The sequence below is a fragment of the Plecotus auritus genome, assembly GCF_963455305.1.
Source record: "Plecotus auritus genome assembly, chromosome: 5".
In the NCBI taxonomy this organism is placed as follows: domain Eukaryota; kingdom Metazoa; phylum Chordata; class Mammalia; order Chiroptera; family Vespertilionidae; genus Plecotus; species Plecotus auritus.
In genome coordinates this window covers 152,967,282-152,984,374 of record NC_137776.1, presented here as the reverse complement: position 1 = coordinate 152,984,374, position 17,093 = coordinate 152,967,282, and the positions used below count along the sequence as shown (strand labels likewise).

The 17,093-nt window shown below is 39.7% G+C and overlaps 2 protein-coding genes across 5 annotated transcripts in view; one reads left to right on the top strand and one right to left on the bottom strand.

The window, feature by feature from the left end:
• NAA35 (N-alpha-acetyltransferase 35, NatC auxiliary subunit) overlaps positions 1–17,093 on the bottom strand; it is a 51,876-nt gene that overhangs the window by 18,994 nt on the left and 15,789 nt on the right. For all 4 annotated transcript variants that reach the window (XM_080670974.1, XM_080670972.1, XM_080670975.1 and 1 more), the window contains exons 6-12: positions 14,245–14,412; positions 6,392–6,458; positions 6,268–6,311; positions 5,041–5,091; positions 4,288–4,371; positions 3,337–3,451; positions 101–279 (exon numbers count right to left, since the gene is read on the bottom strand). In XM_080670974.1, coding sequence (XP_080527100.1) covers positions 101–279; positions 3,337–3,451; positions 4,288–4,371; positions 5,041–5,091; positions 6,268–6,311; positions 6,392–6,458; positions 14,245–14,412 — 708 coding nt within the window. The remainder of the gene's footprint in view (positions 1–100; positions 280–3,336; positions 3,452–4,287; positions 4,372–5,040; positions 5,092–6,267; positions 6,312–6,391; positions 6,459–14,244; positions 14,413–17,093) is intronic.
• Positions 12,262–12,393, top strand: LOC308248930 (thymosin beta-4-like; the record flags this gene model as incomplete). The annotated part of the gene is made up of 1 exon (XM_080669401.1): positions 12,262–12,393. One exon carries the CDS (start codon positions 12,262–12,264, stop codon positions 12,391–12,393), a length of 132 nt encoding a protein of 43 aa, XP_080525527.1.

The window sequence follows — 17,093 nt, the reverse complement described above, 5'->3', positions numbered from 1 at the left end:
CCATTTCTAAAACTTGGATGAATTACCTAAATTCTCTAGACTTTAGTTTCTTAATTTCTAAAATGAATAGTTATATTCCAGAACAGAGATTTGAACTTACCAGGATACAATGTAAATTTGTTAAATTGACCACCTCACAGACAGTTTTTATTCTATCTATTAATCTTGCAAAATAGTTGACCATTTCTTCCCTTTTAATTATTTTTGCATATCGAGGGAAGGTAGGTGGAAGTAGCCTCTGGTTAACAAGGGGCTCAAAGCCCATCATTATTGGATGATCTAAAAAGAAGAAAAATAAAATTTTCAATGTTTCTCAGAATTTTAAACCTCAAATACTACTAAAAGTAAAAAAGGCCAGTTTCAAAAACATCTCCAAACAAATTCTAATCACATTCTCTAGATTTTATATTTTACAATTAACATATCTATACACACATATTTCAAAGTAGATAAGCATATTTAATAACCTAAAATTGTATTTCCTATCTACATGATGTCGGTAGTGGTGACAGAGAGGGGATTCTACCTGCAAGCCAAGAATGGGATAAAATAGGGTTAATATAGTCCCTTTTTCTGACCACAATAGTATGAAATTAGAAATGGAAAATCTACAAGTATGTGGAAATTAAACAACAACACAGTTCTGAACAACTAAGAGGTCAAAGAAGAAATCAAAAGGAAATTAAAAATATATCAAACCAAATGAAAATTGATACATAACATACCAAAACCTATGTGCTGCAAAAGCAGTTGTGACAGGAAAGTTTATAGCAATAAATGCAGATATTAAAAAATTAGAAAGATTTCAAATAAACAATCTAACTTTATACCCCAAGGAACTAGAAAGCAAATTAAGCCCAAAGTTAGAAGGAAGGAAACATAATGATTAGAGTGGAAATAAATGCAAGAGACCAAAAAAAAAAACAACAACAGAAAATATTAACAAAACAAAGAACTGGCTTACCAGAAAGATAAAAAAATTTGATAAACCTTTAGCTACACTCTTATATGTCTACTGACTGGAGAATTTAGTTTACATTTAAAGAAATTGTCAATAAGAATGGAAATGCCATTGTCATTTTGTCAATTGTTTACTGGTTTTGTAATTTTTTGTAATTCCTTTGTTCTCTTTTTCCTTCTCTTGCTCTCTTCCTTTGTTATTTGATAATGTTCTGTAGTGGTATGCTTTGATTCTGTTCGTTTTATTTTTTTCTGTATATCTATAGGCTTTTGCTTTGTTGTTACCATGAGGTTTGCATAAAATACAATAGACTATTACTACTTGTAATAGTCTATTTTAAATTAATAACTTCAAACACACAAAGCTACCCCTGCCACATTTTATATCTGATGTCACAATCTGCATCCCCCTTTTAAAAAATAGAGATTTTATTGATTTCAGAGAGGAAGGGAGAGGGAGAGAGAAAGATCAATGATAAGAGAGAATCATTGATCGGCTGCCTCCTGCATGCCCCCTACTTGGGATGGAGCCCACAAATAGGGCATGTGTCCTTGACAAGAATTGAACCCGGGACCCTTCAGTCCACAGGCTAACCTTCTATTCCTTGAGCAAAACCAGCTAGGGCACAATCTGCATCTTTTACATTGTATATCCATTAACAAATTATTATTATTTAATATATATTTTATTGATTTTTACAGAAAAGGGAGAGGAATAGAGAGTTAGAAACATCGATCAGCTGCCTCCTGCACACCCCCCACTGGCACCTTGTATGCCCGCAATCAAGGTACATGCCCTTGCCTGGAACCGAACCCAGGACCCTTTACTCCGCAGGCTGATGCTCTATCCAATGAGCCAAACCGGTTAGGGCCATTAACAAATTATTTTAAATACTTTTTATCTTTTAACCTTCAGACAAAAATTTTAGTTGTTTACCCACCACCATTACAATATTAGAGTATTCTGAACGAAACTAGTTGGCCCTTGGTATCTACAGGTTTTACATCCATGGATTCAACCAACCACAGATCAAAAACAGGATTCAATGCACACTTGGGAATCTGCAGATACAGGTTGACTGCATGCATTGTTCTACGCTATTTTATATGTGCATCCATGGAGGATCCTGGAACCAATCTCTTGCTGATACAGAGGGATGGCTGTGTATATTTACTTTTAACAGTTTTGTACTTTTCTATGTTTTCAGACCAGCCCAAGCTCCCTCTCAAACTTCTGTGATTGTCCATACCTCCTCTTCAGTTCTTAGAAGTAGCTGAGACTGTGTCAACACGTATCAGTGTCCCAAAGTCAGCATCTACATGTAGGCCAATTAGAAGCTAAATCCTCAGGTAGCAGCTGGGGAAATATATAGTTAAGCCCCTTTCCAGGCAGAAACTGGGAGATGGGCATTTTTGTTCAATTCTTCTGGGTATATACCATAGGGGAAGGGTGCTCCCACACCTGCTAACAACTGTTTCTTTGTTTTATAGTCCAGTGGGGTTCCTCAATGCAAGCACAGTTGGTTAGTTGGGCCAGGTGATCGGGGGCTCATCCAATGACTGATAGCTGCAAAAACTTGAGCACCAGCTGTGTGCAAGCTCCTTCCTGGGAGATACTGGTAACTGAGTTTTATTACTGCAACAAGTTGAAGTGAGAAGTTGGGAAAGATGCCTGCTGGTTTTCCCAGTCTAGGAAGATCTGATCCAGCCCCTAGACGTCTGCTAAATTGGAAGCCTGATCCTCAGGCAGAAGCTCTTACAGTATGCAGGAGAAACAGGGAGGAAACCTCTGTTTCTAAACAGATTTTAAACTAGTTCACATGTCATTAGTATAATTATCATCCTCATTTTTGAGGTACCTGGTATATAAAAATGGGGCTCTTGAGTGAATCCACAGTAAAACTGGTCTGTTTTTGACTTTCCTTATCAGTGGCTAAGAATTCAGTTATTTGGGGTCAGCTAGATCAATGTCCTCTGTTTTCCAGCTTCTAAAATTTTGTTGCTATTGTCTCCTTTCCCTATTTATTCCTCTTTATTGAATATGCCTGGTTGGGTCAGGGAAGACTTTGTAATGGAAGTGATGACCTCTTAAAGAAGTAAAGGGGAGAAGTGACTAAAAAGAATGTACTGCTGACATCACAGCATGGTCATCAGACAGGGTAAATACTCAGAGCACAAAGAGTAAGATACAGTACTGCTTTTGTTCTAGAAAAAAATTTAAAAGAAGGGAGCATAAATACTTTATAAGTCTATGGAGCAAAACATTCCAATGCCCAGAGAGATGTAATTAAATAAAATTTTAGCAAACATCCATATGACCCAAAGCAATCTGGATGGGAAAGAATGAAAAGAGTAGGAGCAAAATCAGACAATTACCTCCTTTTGTAGTATCATTCTGGGCCTGGATGCCATGATGCAATGAATTATGAATGGCAGAAAGAAGATCTGCTGCTTGAACCATCAATTTTTGAGCTTCTGCAACAGCACTGGTCTAGCAAATAAATCACCAAAAACATTCTTACATATTCTTTCACTGAAAGATATACATTGGATAGGAAAATTCTATAAACAATAATGAAATCAAGTGCTTGTTGTAATGACATTGGTTTTCATGAACTATTCACTTAATACAGGATGTCCAGATCCTGTTAGGATGGAAATTATTTTTTTATAATTTTGTAGGAGCCATTAAAAAACAATAGAAAACATTTCTGGTTTATTCTATTAATATTTCGTTTAAAAAGAGAGATGTAGCCAACTGGAAAATTTCAACTCTGTCATTCATCAAGGTAAAATTAAAAAAAAAAAAAAAAAAAAAAACAGAAAAAAAATAGCATTGCAAAAGTCAGAACACTGGTAAAGGTTGGCACTTTACTCACCACTTATTAACTATTCACTAATTTGCCTGTAATTGAGATACACACACACACACACACACACACACACACACACAATCACCCTCTAGGGCTTACTTTGGGATGTACACAAATTTAACAGCTATTTCCTGAATGAAAGAGGACATCCTAAAATTCTCATTTTTACTTTCTCCTTTCAATTCCCAAAATGTGACTCCTATTTTTATATCAACAACAGATATGCATATGTTATGGAGCAAAATGTAAAATTCATGTGACTTTTTGAGAAAATCATCAGGGCTACTCTGGTGTAAATATACTGAATGTTCAGTGCTGTACATGTGCAATCGGGGCATATCAATGGAAAAGTCTCAGAACTACTTCAATAAAGCATTCCATCAAAACAAAACAAAAAAACAAACACAAAAAACTATGTATCACTAAATAGACAGATGATAGTAAACGCCCTTACCTCTTTCTTAGTAAAGGCTATAAGCACTGTCAGTAACACTCGAGTAAATTTCATCCTGCTGAATACTGCTAAACACTGTTGGTGCTAAAAAAAGAAAAAAAAAAAAAATATATATATATATATGAACTAGAAGTTAAAAGATGCAAAATCTGTCAAAAGAATTTCATTTTAAAATATGATATTTTAAGTCCTAAATCTCAGTGTTAATAACTTAACTACATTACAAAAACCTTCACTCAGTCTTTAAATGCTTGAAAATCAGAGCTGCAGGAAACATAGCAAAGCTTACTCTCTTGAAATAGAAAGCTTCTGTATCAAAAGGAGTGATTTTTCCCTAAGACAAAAGTTATACTATCATCTCAAAACTGATTTAATCATAAATTAAAAAGTATTGTGAAAAAACTACTTTTTTTTAAAGCAGAGTCAGAAAATTTAGGGCCTCAACTAAGGTTTGGCAACTTTTGATTCTGTGCAAGTTCTTGAGTTTTGCCAGGTTTTGATGTGTCATCTGTAAAAAGTCATTTTTTCTTCCTACCTCATAGGAATACTGAAGATTCAGCTTTGAAATCATGTATGTGAAAGGGCTGTATTATCATTCTATCAAAATAAATACAAGGAAAATAAAATCCCTTGCAATGTCCAATTTGTAAAGAAATACCTTAAAAAGGGCTTCCACAAATTATAACACATAAAACTCTAACATTAAGAGGTTGATTTCTCTGATATTATCTACCAGAAAATAAGTTCAATTACTTCTAGTTCAACTTCTGGATCTCTTTCTTCTCCTTGTCGACTTCGAGTACTCTAAAATTTTAAGAAAGGTGTATTAAAACAAACACAAGCCTATAGAAGCATTAAATTATAAATATACAAGGTAAAGCACTAAATTAGTTTATTGTAAGAATCTATTTTTAAGAAAAATATTTGAGAGGGAAAATAAGCTGTTTTTAGTATTTATTTCCTCCTATTAATACTATATTTAAAAAGTTAGTTTTACAAAGATCATACAAAAGAGTAAGGTATTAAAAGCAGCAAAAGCAGAATAGTAAAATAATATAAGTAAAAGCACATGGTACTTCTTTCTTTTAAAAAATCTATTCTTTGAAATTCTAGATGCTTTCAAAACTAACCCTATTGGAAAAAAAAGTAATCTTTACAAAACCACATCATAAAAATAAAGTCACATAGTGAATACTGATCTGTTCTGCACTAAAATGCAAGCCATCTTGTTAATACATGAGTAATATATGGTTAACTGTTTTGACAAAATTCTAGGAAGATCTCGTAAAAGAGCTGGTTTCTAGCACTGGAGCTCCCACTGACTAGTGGCATGCCCTAGTGAGACTCAGACAGGTTATTAAACTCCTTTGAACTGTATTTTCTAAATGTGGGGCACTGTGTGCATTTTATTGTCTAATTCAATAAATAATTGTGAATATCAAATAAAACAACAATGTAAAATTGCTTTGATAACTATGCTGTGTTATACAAGTGGAAAAAAATAGTAGAAATATTAACCTTTTCCCTTTTTTAATCTCTATGAGACCCAAGTCATCAAGGTCATTTGGCTGAAGGATGCCATTCATAGAAGGTATTTACCAGATTTAGGATACCGTCATTTACTGAGCTTTTCCTCTGTCTTGTAGATTCTCCTAGCTATTAAAGGTACAAAGATGAAGATAGTCCTCATGTTGGAGGACTTTCCAATTCTACAACATATGCTACTCTTAAAATAGCATACAAAAATTCTAAAAAATTGGCCCAAAATTGAAAAATTGAGGGGGTTTATTTTTCAATACTTGAAAGTGACATTAACTTATCAGAAGCTCCTGTAACAGCCTTCAAACTCATTACCAAAAGGCACAGCATATACAAAGGAAATTGATGGCATATCTACATCAGTTATTTGTACTTAAACTTAACCTGACATTTAGAAATAAAGAAAAAAATCCTACACCAGAGAGAGAAAAATATATATACCTTTACTCTTCTTTGCATGTCATCCTCCACATCTTTTAGCATGCCTAGAAAGAAAGACAAAGAGGTTAAAATAGAAACAAATCCAAACAATAAACTTGTGAATTATCTTTATAGATGGTGTTACCTGTAACACGAAGATCTGTCACACTGTTAGCCATTTTAAATCCGTAAGTCATTGACTGAAAATCTTCCTATACAAAAAAGGAATAATGAGGTCCTTGAGTAGTAGCAAAACCTTTCCTTATATTTATCTTACAAAATCACTATTTGCTAGTAAGAAAACAGTAATGGAACGTCAAGCCTGCTTATCTTAATACTGCTATCAAATATCCAAGCTTTTCTTATCTTTGTAGCCTTAAAAATCCATATTCTAAGGCTAAGGTGTCCTTAATTTCAACTGCTTATCCTTAAGCAATTTAAATATACTTGCATTTAATAGGTTCATTTGCAAAATAAGGCTAATGGCCCTAACTGGTTTGGTGCAGTGGGTAGAGTGTGGGCCTGCGGACTGAAGGGTCCCAGGTTCGATTCTGGTCAAGGGCATGTACCTTGGTTGCAGGCACATCCCCAGTAGGGGGTGTGCAGGAGGCAGCTGATTGATGTTTCTCTCTCATCGATGTTTCTAACTCTATATTCCTATCCCTTCCTCTCTGTAAAAAAAATCAATAAAATATATTTAAAAAAATAAGGCTAATGCTTATGATAATATTACAAGGCAATTCCCATTTACAAAGTATACTCAAATTCACAGGTGAACAGTAAATATGTAGTAATTACTGTTTGATTATAAGACTGCAAGATTTAAATAAGATTCTTACTTCAAAAGACTGTTTCACTGTTAGGATAACAAAGATTAAGCCTTACTCAAAGTGATAGAAAAACCACATTCCCACTTTAGCCCCATTCCAAAGAAAAATTATTCACACATGGATTCCCATCCCCAGAATCATTTAAAACATTACTGAGACATTAAAAAATTAAGTGGCTTGCTGACTTGCATTGAAGACTATGAATTTAATATCATTTGGATTATTTAACAAGTCAGAAGCTCTATTTAAGGAGTGTTTCTGTCATATTACAATTCTTATAAAATGTATATAAAAGCCTAATATAATGCACTAATAGTATTTACAGCAGGGGCCAGAACTATAGCAAAATTTCTGAATTCTTAACAAAAGCAACAGAGACCACGTAATTCATGTCAGGTATTACTATCTTACAGAAAGAAAACAAACATACATTATGCCCCTGGTCTCAAAAAACTCAGAGGTATTATATCACTCACAGGATGCAATACTTGAACATCAAATAGGATTCTCAAAGTTTACGTGTCTGAAAAAATGAACTCTCCTAATGTTTATCACATTGCTACGGTGCCTCCATCTATCCAGTTACTCAGGCTGAAAACCTACACTTCAACCTTCTATAACTGTCTGCAAACAGGTCCCCCACCTTCCCATACATATCCCTGCTATAATTTGCCACCAGAAGTCAAAGGGATTGTTTTAAAAATAAGTCATTTCATAGCACTTTCTACTCATAACCTAGTTTCCTTCCTCATAGGAAAATCCAAAAGCCCAGGATGGCTTCTAAAACCCTCCACCATGTGGCTCTGGTCTCCCTCTCCAATCTCATTTCCTACCCACCACTCTTCTCCATGTCCACTGTACTGCAGTCACACAGGCCTGCTTGTGTACTTCAGACACACTGAACACATCCTCTTCTTAGGACCTTTGTACTTATTGAGCCTCTCCTCAAAATTATTTTCTTCAAAAGATTTACAAAGCTCCATCCCTACTGTTCCAATGTCAATTCCTCATATAGAGGTTTCCCCTGCACATTCTCTCTAAAACAGAACCCTCTACCACTTTCTATCCCCTTCCCCTGCTTTACTTTTCCTAAAACTAATCACCACTTGGCATTATATATGTACTAGAGGCCCGATGCACGAAATTCGTGCACTTGGTGGGGGGAAGGGGTCTCTCATCCCTGCCTGCGCCCTCTTACAGTTTGGGAGCCCCGTGATGGATTGCCCCCGCAGAGGGAGGCCCTGCCCACCTTCCGCAGTCTGCCCGTCAGTGGCCTGAGTCCCTCGATTGATCGACTGCCCTGCTGGCCGGTGGCCTGGGCCTCCCTCTTCAGGGCGATCATGGGGCGATGGCTGGGCCCCTGGCCAATTGCATTGCACCCACCTTGGCTGGCCTGGAACCAGTGGGTGTCATAGCGTGGTCATCTGGATGGTCGTTCCACTGTTCGGCCGTTCGGTCAATTTGCATATTACGCCTTTATTATTATAGATTTGCTTATCCAACAGAATGCCTAATTCATGAGATCAGGCTTTACTTTATTTACTACTTTATTCCAAGACTTAATAGTGCTTGGCTCAGAATACTGTTCAAAATACATTCATTGAATGAATGATAACTTACTGTAGGGCAGGGACTATAAATGTAAACAGGTGGTAACTTTCCTGAGTATATCTGGCTGGTTACAAAATACTTTGGAGAATGGTGGAGATGGTAGCAAACCAGGGAACACACACCTCATCTAAAGGAAGTCAGCCACTAGTTACCCTATTGTGGCCATGAATTAATGCAAGACTAGTGGGGTAAGATCTCCTAATTTTTCAAAGCAAAATCCTAATTTAATGTAAAATTTTCCAATTTTTAAATGTTACCAATTTTTAAAAATTAAGTAGGCCAACACTGTGAAGACACACACACACAAAAAAAATACAAAACACCTGTAAGCCCTCTTGGTGAACTGTTAAGTTTACCTAGAGGAGCCTAAGGAAAAGCATTTGTCTAGGACAGTGGTCGGCAAACTGCGGCTCGTGAGCCGCCGCAGTTTGCCGCTCTGTTGTCTAATGAGTTTGCTGACCACTGGTCTAGGAGAATATCTCAGGTCTGTGTAATAAATACAAGCCTCGATTACAAGAACCTAATCTAAGTCACTGGAGGGCTGAAGCAGAGGATGCTGCTAAAGATGCTGCCATTAAAGATCACTCTAAAAACTTTGTGGATTTAAGGAGGACAAAAATCAAAGTGTAACCAATATTAAACACGATCCAACAGTCCAAGCAGGAGCTGACGGTGATTTGGATTGAGGTTATAACTAAGAGTGAGAAGTGGTTGAAATCGGTATATATCTGAAAGGTAAAGCCAACATGATGTGCCAATGAAATGAATATGGGGTATGAGGAAACCTGTACAATCAAGAATTGTTTTTGGTCTGAGCAACTAGCAAATGATGGTACCAATTACTGAAATGGGGCACATTTATGGAGGAGCAGGATTAAAGGCAGAAATGGAAGACAGTTTTGTTTATATTATATTTGCAATTTCTTTGGTCAACCAAATGATGATTTCAGGAAGCTACTTTCTTAAATCTGGAAGTCAGGGTAGGAATCAGAACTAGATATATTAGTTTGGGGTTCAGCAGCATAATGTTGGTATTAAAAGCCACAAGAACTAGAGGAAAGCAACTGAAGAAGTTATAGTGAAGAGAAAAAGCCTAAGTGTATTCCAGCAGTTGGAAATGGACTCAGTGAGAAAGACAGAAATCTAAGATACTGCTTTATCAGGAAGATGAGAAGCAAGTATTTCAAAGAGTAGTCAGCTGGGTCAAATGATGCTGACAGGTTGAAGAGGGAGGGGTGAGAACAATGGATTTAGCAAGATGGATATCATTAAGGACCTTGTTAACACCAGTTTCTGTGTAGTGGTAGAAAAGAATGTCCTGTTGGACAATGTCCAAATGAGAAGACACTGAAAGAGAAAGTAAAATAAGTAAATACTGACAGCTCATTCAAGGAGTTTTTTGTATAGGGTAGCAGAGAAATGCACTCTATATATGTAAAAGCCTAAGCGACAATTATGACCGAAATGACCGGTTGACCAGTTGCTATGACACACACTAACCACCAGGGGGCAGACGCTCAATTCAGGAGCTCCCCCCTGATAGTCAGTGCACTCCCACAGCCAACCTCCTGTGGCCCCAATTGGAGGTGGTGGTGGTGGTCACCAACCTCCCGCAGCTCCTCCCCCCAGTTGGCCAACCCCCCTGATGGCCCCGATGGCGAGGAGGGGCAGCTGGCCAACCTCCCACAGCCCCTCCCCTCCCCTGGCTGGCCCCCTGCCCCATAGGCCCCGATCGCCGGCCAGGCTGAGGGACCCTACCCGTGCATGAATTCGTGCACCAGGCCTCTAGTTATAAATATAAGAAGCCATGGGGTCAAGGGAACTGGTGTTTTGTTATTCATTCATTCATTCATTCATTCATTCCTCCATCCATCCTCACCAAAGGATATGTTCTTACTGATTTTATAGAGGAAACATCAATGTGAGAGAAAACGTCGATTGGTTGCCTCTTGAATGCACCCCAACCAGGGAATTGAACCCACAACCTAGGTATGTAACTTGACCAGGAATTGAACCTGTAACTTTTTGATGAACAGGCCAGCACTCCAACCAACTGAACCACCCGGCCAGGACTGATGTCCTGTTTTAAATTAAGTGATAGTAAAACATGTTTATATGCCAATAAGTAGTGAAGGAAACACTACTAATGTGATACAAAGAAAGGATTAATAACTGCAGTAGGCAAGAGGGAACAGAATTGAGAATGCTAGTGGAGGGGCTGAGTTAGACTGTCACAGGAATTCTTTCAATTTCAACAAGATAGAAGGCAGAGTATATGGGAATCAACACAGGTTAGCACTTATGATACTGAGAGATGGGGTACTTCTAATTCCACCGGATTCCAACTAATATTTCATTACAGTACAAAGCAAGCTGATAGAGAAGGGTTGGCATTAGAGGTTTGAGAGGAAATGATGTGGAAAAGTCACCTTGGAGCCTGGAAAAGCAAGTTCACTATAGAAGTGTTATGGGGTAAGACTGTTGCTAGTGTTGAGGGCCCATCTGAGCTTTGTAGTCCTAAAATTAAAGTGAGAACTAGACACACAGATATGGATTTTCTCAAGCAGCCTTCTGCTGTTTGGGTACAAGCAGCAAGCAGGCAGATGGTTGGGGTTTTACCAGATAAGTGACACATTATGATGAAATGAGAGCACTGGATCAGGGAAATGAGGACACGAGGAAAGTAAAAGAAAAATAAAGTAAAAGCAAACATAAATTGAAGGTCTCTATAGAACTGAAGGATAGTGGGAATAGGGAAATCAGAGTAAATAAGAGAGTAAGTGGAAGCAATCAAGATTTTTGGAGGTGAATAGATTAGTATGGGTGGACCACACCATTATTAGTCAAACTGGTATACTGTTCAGAGTAGAAGAGGATGCTATTAATAATCACACCAGAACAAAAGGTGTCAAGTAGGACTGTTCCATGCTAACCAATACCTACGGATACCAACTGTAACAGAAGAATGTGCTGAGGAAGGGCAGAGAAAGAACTAAAATCTGAGCAAGTCAGGAGAGTGGGATTCAAGTTTAAAGATAAGCAGGACTGCCCTAGCTGGGTTGGCTCAGCAGTTAGAGCGTGTCGGCCCGAGGACTAAAGGGTCCTGGGTTCGATATTAATCAAGAGCACATACCTCAGTAGCTGGCCCTGGTCAGGGCACATGTGGGAGGCAACCAATCAATGCATTGATGTTTCTCTTTCTCTTTCTCTCTTTCTCTCTCTCTCTCCCCCTCCCTTCCACTGTCTCTAAAAATCAATGGGAAAAAAAATATCCTCGAGTGAGGATTAACAACAACAAAAAAAGATAAGCAGGACTTTGCCCTAAAAAGGTTAGTAAAAGAGAAAAGGCATAAGGAGAACCAGAGGGAAATGTAATTATGGGGAAGGTTCAAGTATATGCAGAGTCGCTGGCTTTAAAGATGGAAATGAAGGAGGCTTCTAGAAGTGGCAAAAGGCAAGAAAGCAGACCATTCCCTAGAGCCTCTGGAAAGGGATACAGCCCTCCAGTACCTTGATTTTGGCCCTGTGAAACTTGTGTGACACTTGTGCCCTCCAGAATTCTTCCTCTGCAACCATGCCTATCAAACCCAACATGTCTCAGATTGAGAAATTTGATATGCTGAAATTGAAGACAGAAACACAAGAGAAAAATCCACTGCCTTCAAAAGAAACCACTGAACAGGGGAAGCAAACAGGCAAATCATAATGAGACACAAACTGCAAATATGCACAAACCACCAATATGCACTGTATATTCCACAAGCACTGCCTTCTTATTTTTCTTATTTTAGCTGTTTAACTTTGTAAGATGCAAAGAAGTTGGATCAGTTTAAATGACTTCTGTCCCTTTTCACATCAAAGAACTACTGACAATGAAGGTTGCACCTGCCTCTCCCATCTGTCTGTCTGGCAGGCAGGGAAGGAAAAGAACTTGCATATTGGTGAAGGAAGAAGCTGGGTGGGACGACAGTGAAATCTAGAGTAAAAACCAAGCTGGTCCAAGGTGTCCTACAGTCTGTAAAATGCAGTTTAATCAGAGTGCCTTTTTTTGTTGTTAAAATGATTTTAATTATTGGAATGAACAATTTTAAAAACATGGAAATAAAGTTTTAAAACGTGAAAAGAGAGAGAGAGAATTTTAAAAATATGGGAATGAAGTTTTAAAACTTGAAAAGAGAGAGAAAGAGAGAGAGAGAGAGAGAGAGAGAGAGAGAGAGAGAGCCAGAAGAAACATCCTGTGCACCAGCATGAACTAATGGAGGAGAATAATATTAGGATCAGCTGAACAATAATATGCCAGGGGGAGAAAAACAAAAATGAGAAAGAAAATGTAGGCATGCACTAGTTTGGCTCATCTGTCATTAATATTTATATAATCACACTAATATCAGCAATAAATAATGATTTAACCAAAAATTGAATTCCTATTTAGGGTAGGGGAGGGAATAATATATGAATGCTAAACACCTGCTAAAGATGTATTGATATACCATTGCTAAAAACTGTTAAGTCCTTAAATCCAGAAATTAGAATATAAGCCTATTATCCAGAAATATGGAAATAAATAGGAAAAAGCCAAAAGAATATGACAGAATGGATAAGAAAGAGCAGAGAACCACAATTTCTCACTATAAGACTTGTGGGCTATTTGACTATGTGCAAGTATTGTTACTTTTATTAAACCACATACCCCAGGGAAAATTTTTATATAGCAAAACTGAACATGATCAAATTACCTACTTTTAAGAGGGTCAAGTAGAGAATGAACTAGAGGGAAAGACCAGGCCAGAAAGAAGAATTCTGCCTAAACCTAAAGCTAACAAAGGCATGAACTAAAGCAGGAACAAAGAAAAACAGTGCCCAGATTCAAGGTATCTGCAAGGTAAAAAGAACCTGGATATAGAAGGTTAAAAAAAAATTTATCAAAGATAACATTCTAGATACCATTTTGCAAGATACAGAATGCAAGAGGAAAAGTGGTCTAATTGGGGGGCAGGGGTCGGGAATTATAGTTCCCATTTTGAATGTGTGAGCAAGATATTAAGAAAGAAACATTTTTAGGCAGCTTGAAAATGTATCCAGTTCAGGAGTTAAAATAAAACAGACATAATCCGAGAACAAAATACACCAGCACTTAGAACTTCAGAAACATTATTTCAAACAAAGAAATGATTGTGTCATTCTTATTTATTCATTACCAAATCTCTTTTTTAAAAAATTATCTTTATTGTTGAAATTATTACAGATGTCCCCTTTTTTTCTGTTCATTACCATATCTCTTAAGGACTTTTATTAAGTAATCTTTTTTTTATTCCTAATTATAAAACTGAGACAAATTTATCTGGAAAGAGGTGGTTAGAGAGCAACCAAAGGACTTGTATGCATGCATATTAGCATAACCAATGGACACAGACACTGGGTTGGTGGGGGTTTGCCTGGGGTGGGAATGGCTGGGGGGTGGGGGTGTCAAGCGGGGAAAAAAGAGACATATGTAAAACTTTAGACAATAAATAAATTAAAAAAATGGTGTCTCACACTTATAATTACAAAATCTTACCTCTTCAAAAACAGCAGCTTTATTTACTTTTTCCCTTGCAATGTCACAGATTTTCAAGATTCCAAGAGCAAAAGCTTTCATGGCAGGATCTTCTATAAAGTCTGGATTATGAATGTAAAGACATGTAAAGACTGTCTGTGCCAAGGAGTGGCCTTCTAACCATGTTATCTATAAAGAAATAAAAGAATGTATATGTTTAAAGTGACAAAGAGCCTGCAAAGTCTAAATTGATCCAACAGTCAAAGACCAAAGTACCACAGACCGAAGTAAATATAATATTAATAACAAGATTTAAAAGGTGATTAAAGGGAAGGTCAGGAAAGACAAAAAAGTTAGAATTCACTTTCATTGACTAAAGTCTTTTAAGAGTCACATGCCATAAATATGGTTAGCTAAAATATATAAACACTAGAGCCCAGTGCACGAAATTCGTGCACTGGGGCAGGGGGAGGGTGTCCCTCAGCCCAGCCTGCACCCTCTCCAATCTGGGACCCCTCGAGGGATGTCCGACTGTCCGTTTAGGCCCGATCCTATCGGGATCGGGCCTAAACGGACAGTCGGACATCCCTCTCACAATCCAGGACTGCTGGCTCCCAACTGCTCGCCTGCCTGCCTTCCTGATTGCCCCTAACCACTTTTGCCTGCCAGCCTGATCACCCCCTAACCACTCCCCTGCCAGCCTGATTGATGCCTAACTGCTCTCCTGCCAGCCTGTTTGCCCCCAACTGCCCTCCCCTGCAGGCCTGGTCACCCCCAACTGCCCTCCCCTGCAGGCCTGGTCCCCCCCAACTGCTCTCCCCTGCAGGTCTGGGTCCCCCTCAACTGCCCTTCCCTGCAGGCCTGGTCGCCCCCAACTTCCCTCCTCTGCTGGCCTGGTCACCCCTAACTGCCCTCCCCTGCAGGCTTGATCGCCCACAACCGCCCTCCCTTGCAGGCCTGGTCCCTCCCAACTGCCCTCCCCTGCTGGCCTGATCGCCCACAACTGCCCTCCCTTGCAGGCCTGGTCCCTCCTAACTGCCCTCCCCTGCTGGCCATCTTGTGTCCACTTGGGGGCAGGATCTTTGACCACATGGGGGCAGCCATCTTGTGTGTTGGAGTGATGGTCAATCTGCATATTACTCTTTTATTCGATAGGATAGAGGCCTGGTGCATGGGTGGGGGCCAGCTAGTTTGTCCTGAAGGGTGTCCCGGATCAGGGTGGGGGTTCCCTTGGGGCATGGGGCGGCCTGGGCAAGGGGCCTGTGGAGGTTTGCAGGCTGGCCACACCCCCCGGTGACCCAAGCGGAGGCTCTGGTATCTGGGATTTATCTTCTACAACTGAAACTTTATAGCCTGGAGCAGAGCCAAGCCTTCTGCTCGCTCTGTGGGGGCAGCCATTTCTGTTGGGATTTATTTATCTTCTACAATTGAAACTTTGTAGCAGAGGCCAAGGCAGGCCAGGGCTTCAGAAGCTTGGCTTCCTCCATCGCTGGGGGCAACCCTAGCCTCCTGCTCTCTCCAGCTCCGTGGCTGCCGCCATTTTTGTTGGGATTTATTTACCTTCTGTAATTGAAACTTAGTAGCCTGGAGTGGGCTGGCCAGGGTGTGCTGAAAGCTTGGCTTCCTCCATTGCTGGGGAAACCCAAGCCTCCCTCCTGCTCTCTCTGTGAGAGAGCAGCCATCTTGGTTGGGTTAATTTTCATACTCACTCCTGATTGGCTGGTGGGCGTGGCTGGTGGGTGTAGCGGAGTGATGGTTAATTTGCATATTACTCTTTTATTAGCTAGGATGGGAAGCATCCTATATAGTAAAAGGGTAATATGTAAATAGATCAAACAGCAGAACTGAACAACCAATCAAAGTGTAATATGCTAATGATATGCTAAGGCTGCTCAACCACTCACTATGACGGGCACTGACCACCAGGGGGCAGACAGTCAACTGGTCGACCACTCGCTATGACGTGCACTAACCACCAGGGGGCAGGTGCTCCGACTGGTAGGTTAGCTTGCTGCTGGGGTCTGGCCGATTGGGACTGAGAAAGATGGTCCGGACACACCCTGGAGCCCTCCTGCGGTCCTTCCCCAGCCCGATTGTGCACCAATGGGGTCCCTCAGCCTGGCCTGTGCCCTCTACCAATCTAGGACCCCTCAGGGGATGTTGGAGAGCCAGTTTCAGCCCAATCCTGCAGGCCACTCCCCTTGGGAGGGCACCAGATGTAGGGCTCATGGCTGGCAAGCGCTGCTGTGGCAGTGCGAGCCTCTTCCAATCAGGACTGATTGGGCACGGGCCCATGGCAGGCACAGTGGGCCAGGATGAGCAGGAGCAGCAGGTAGGAGCTGCAGGCAGTGTTGGACTGAGGGTTTCAGCCTGATCCCTGCAGGCCACCCAGAGGGACCCCACCCATGCACAAATTCGTGCACCAGGCCTCTAGTTCTTATATATAATCCAGTTTGCAATATACTTGGAGACTAATGAAATTAAGTGTCTCCAAATATAGCAACCAAATGGAATCAATTCCCCACGCAGTCATTAAAAATCCATAAACTAGGGAATTTACAATTTTAGAACTAGGTCCCAACCCACTCATCCAACTCTTCTGATCTCACCTAGTATTACCGCAAGAAACATACAATGGTTTTATTGCCCATCTCTAATTCAATACCCCCAACGAGACGAATCTTTCTAAAACACAAAAATAATCATTCAACACTATTTTACTGAGTAGTTACAAAGAGCCAGGGACCAGGTGCTCAAAGCTGGGAATATCTATAGCAGCCAAAACTGAGTAACTATTATGCCCCAAGGGCTATGCTAGATATTTTCATATATTCTATCTCATATTTCCTAACACTGTGAGCAGAGTGATA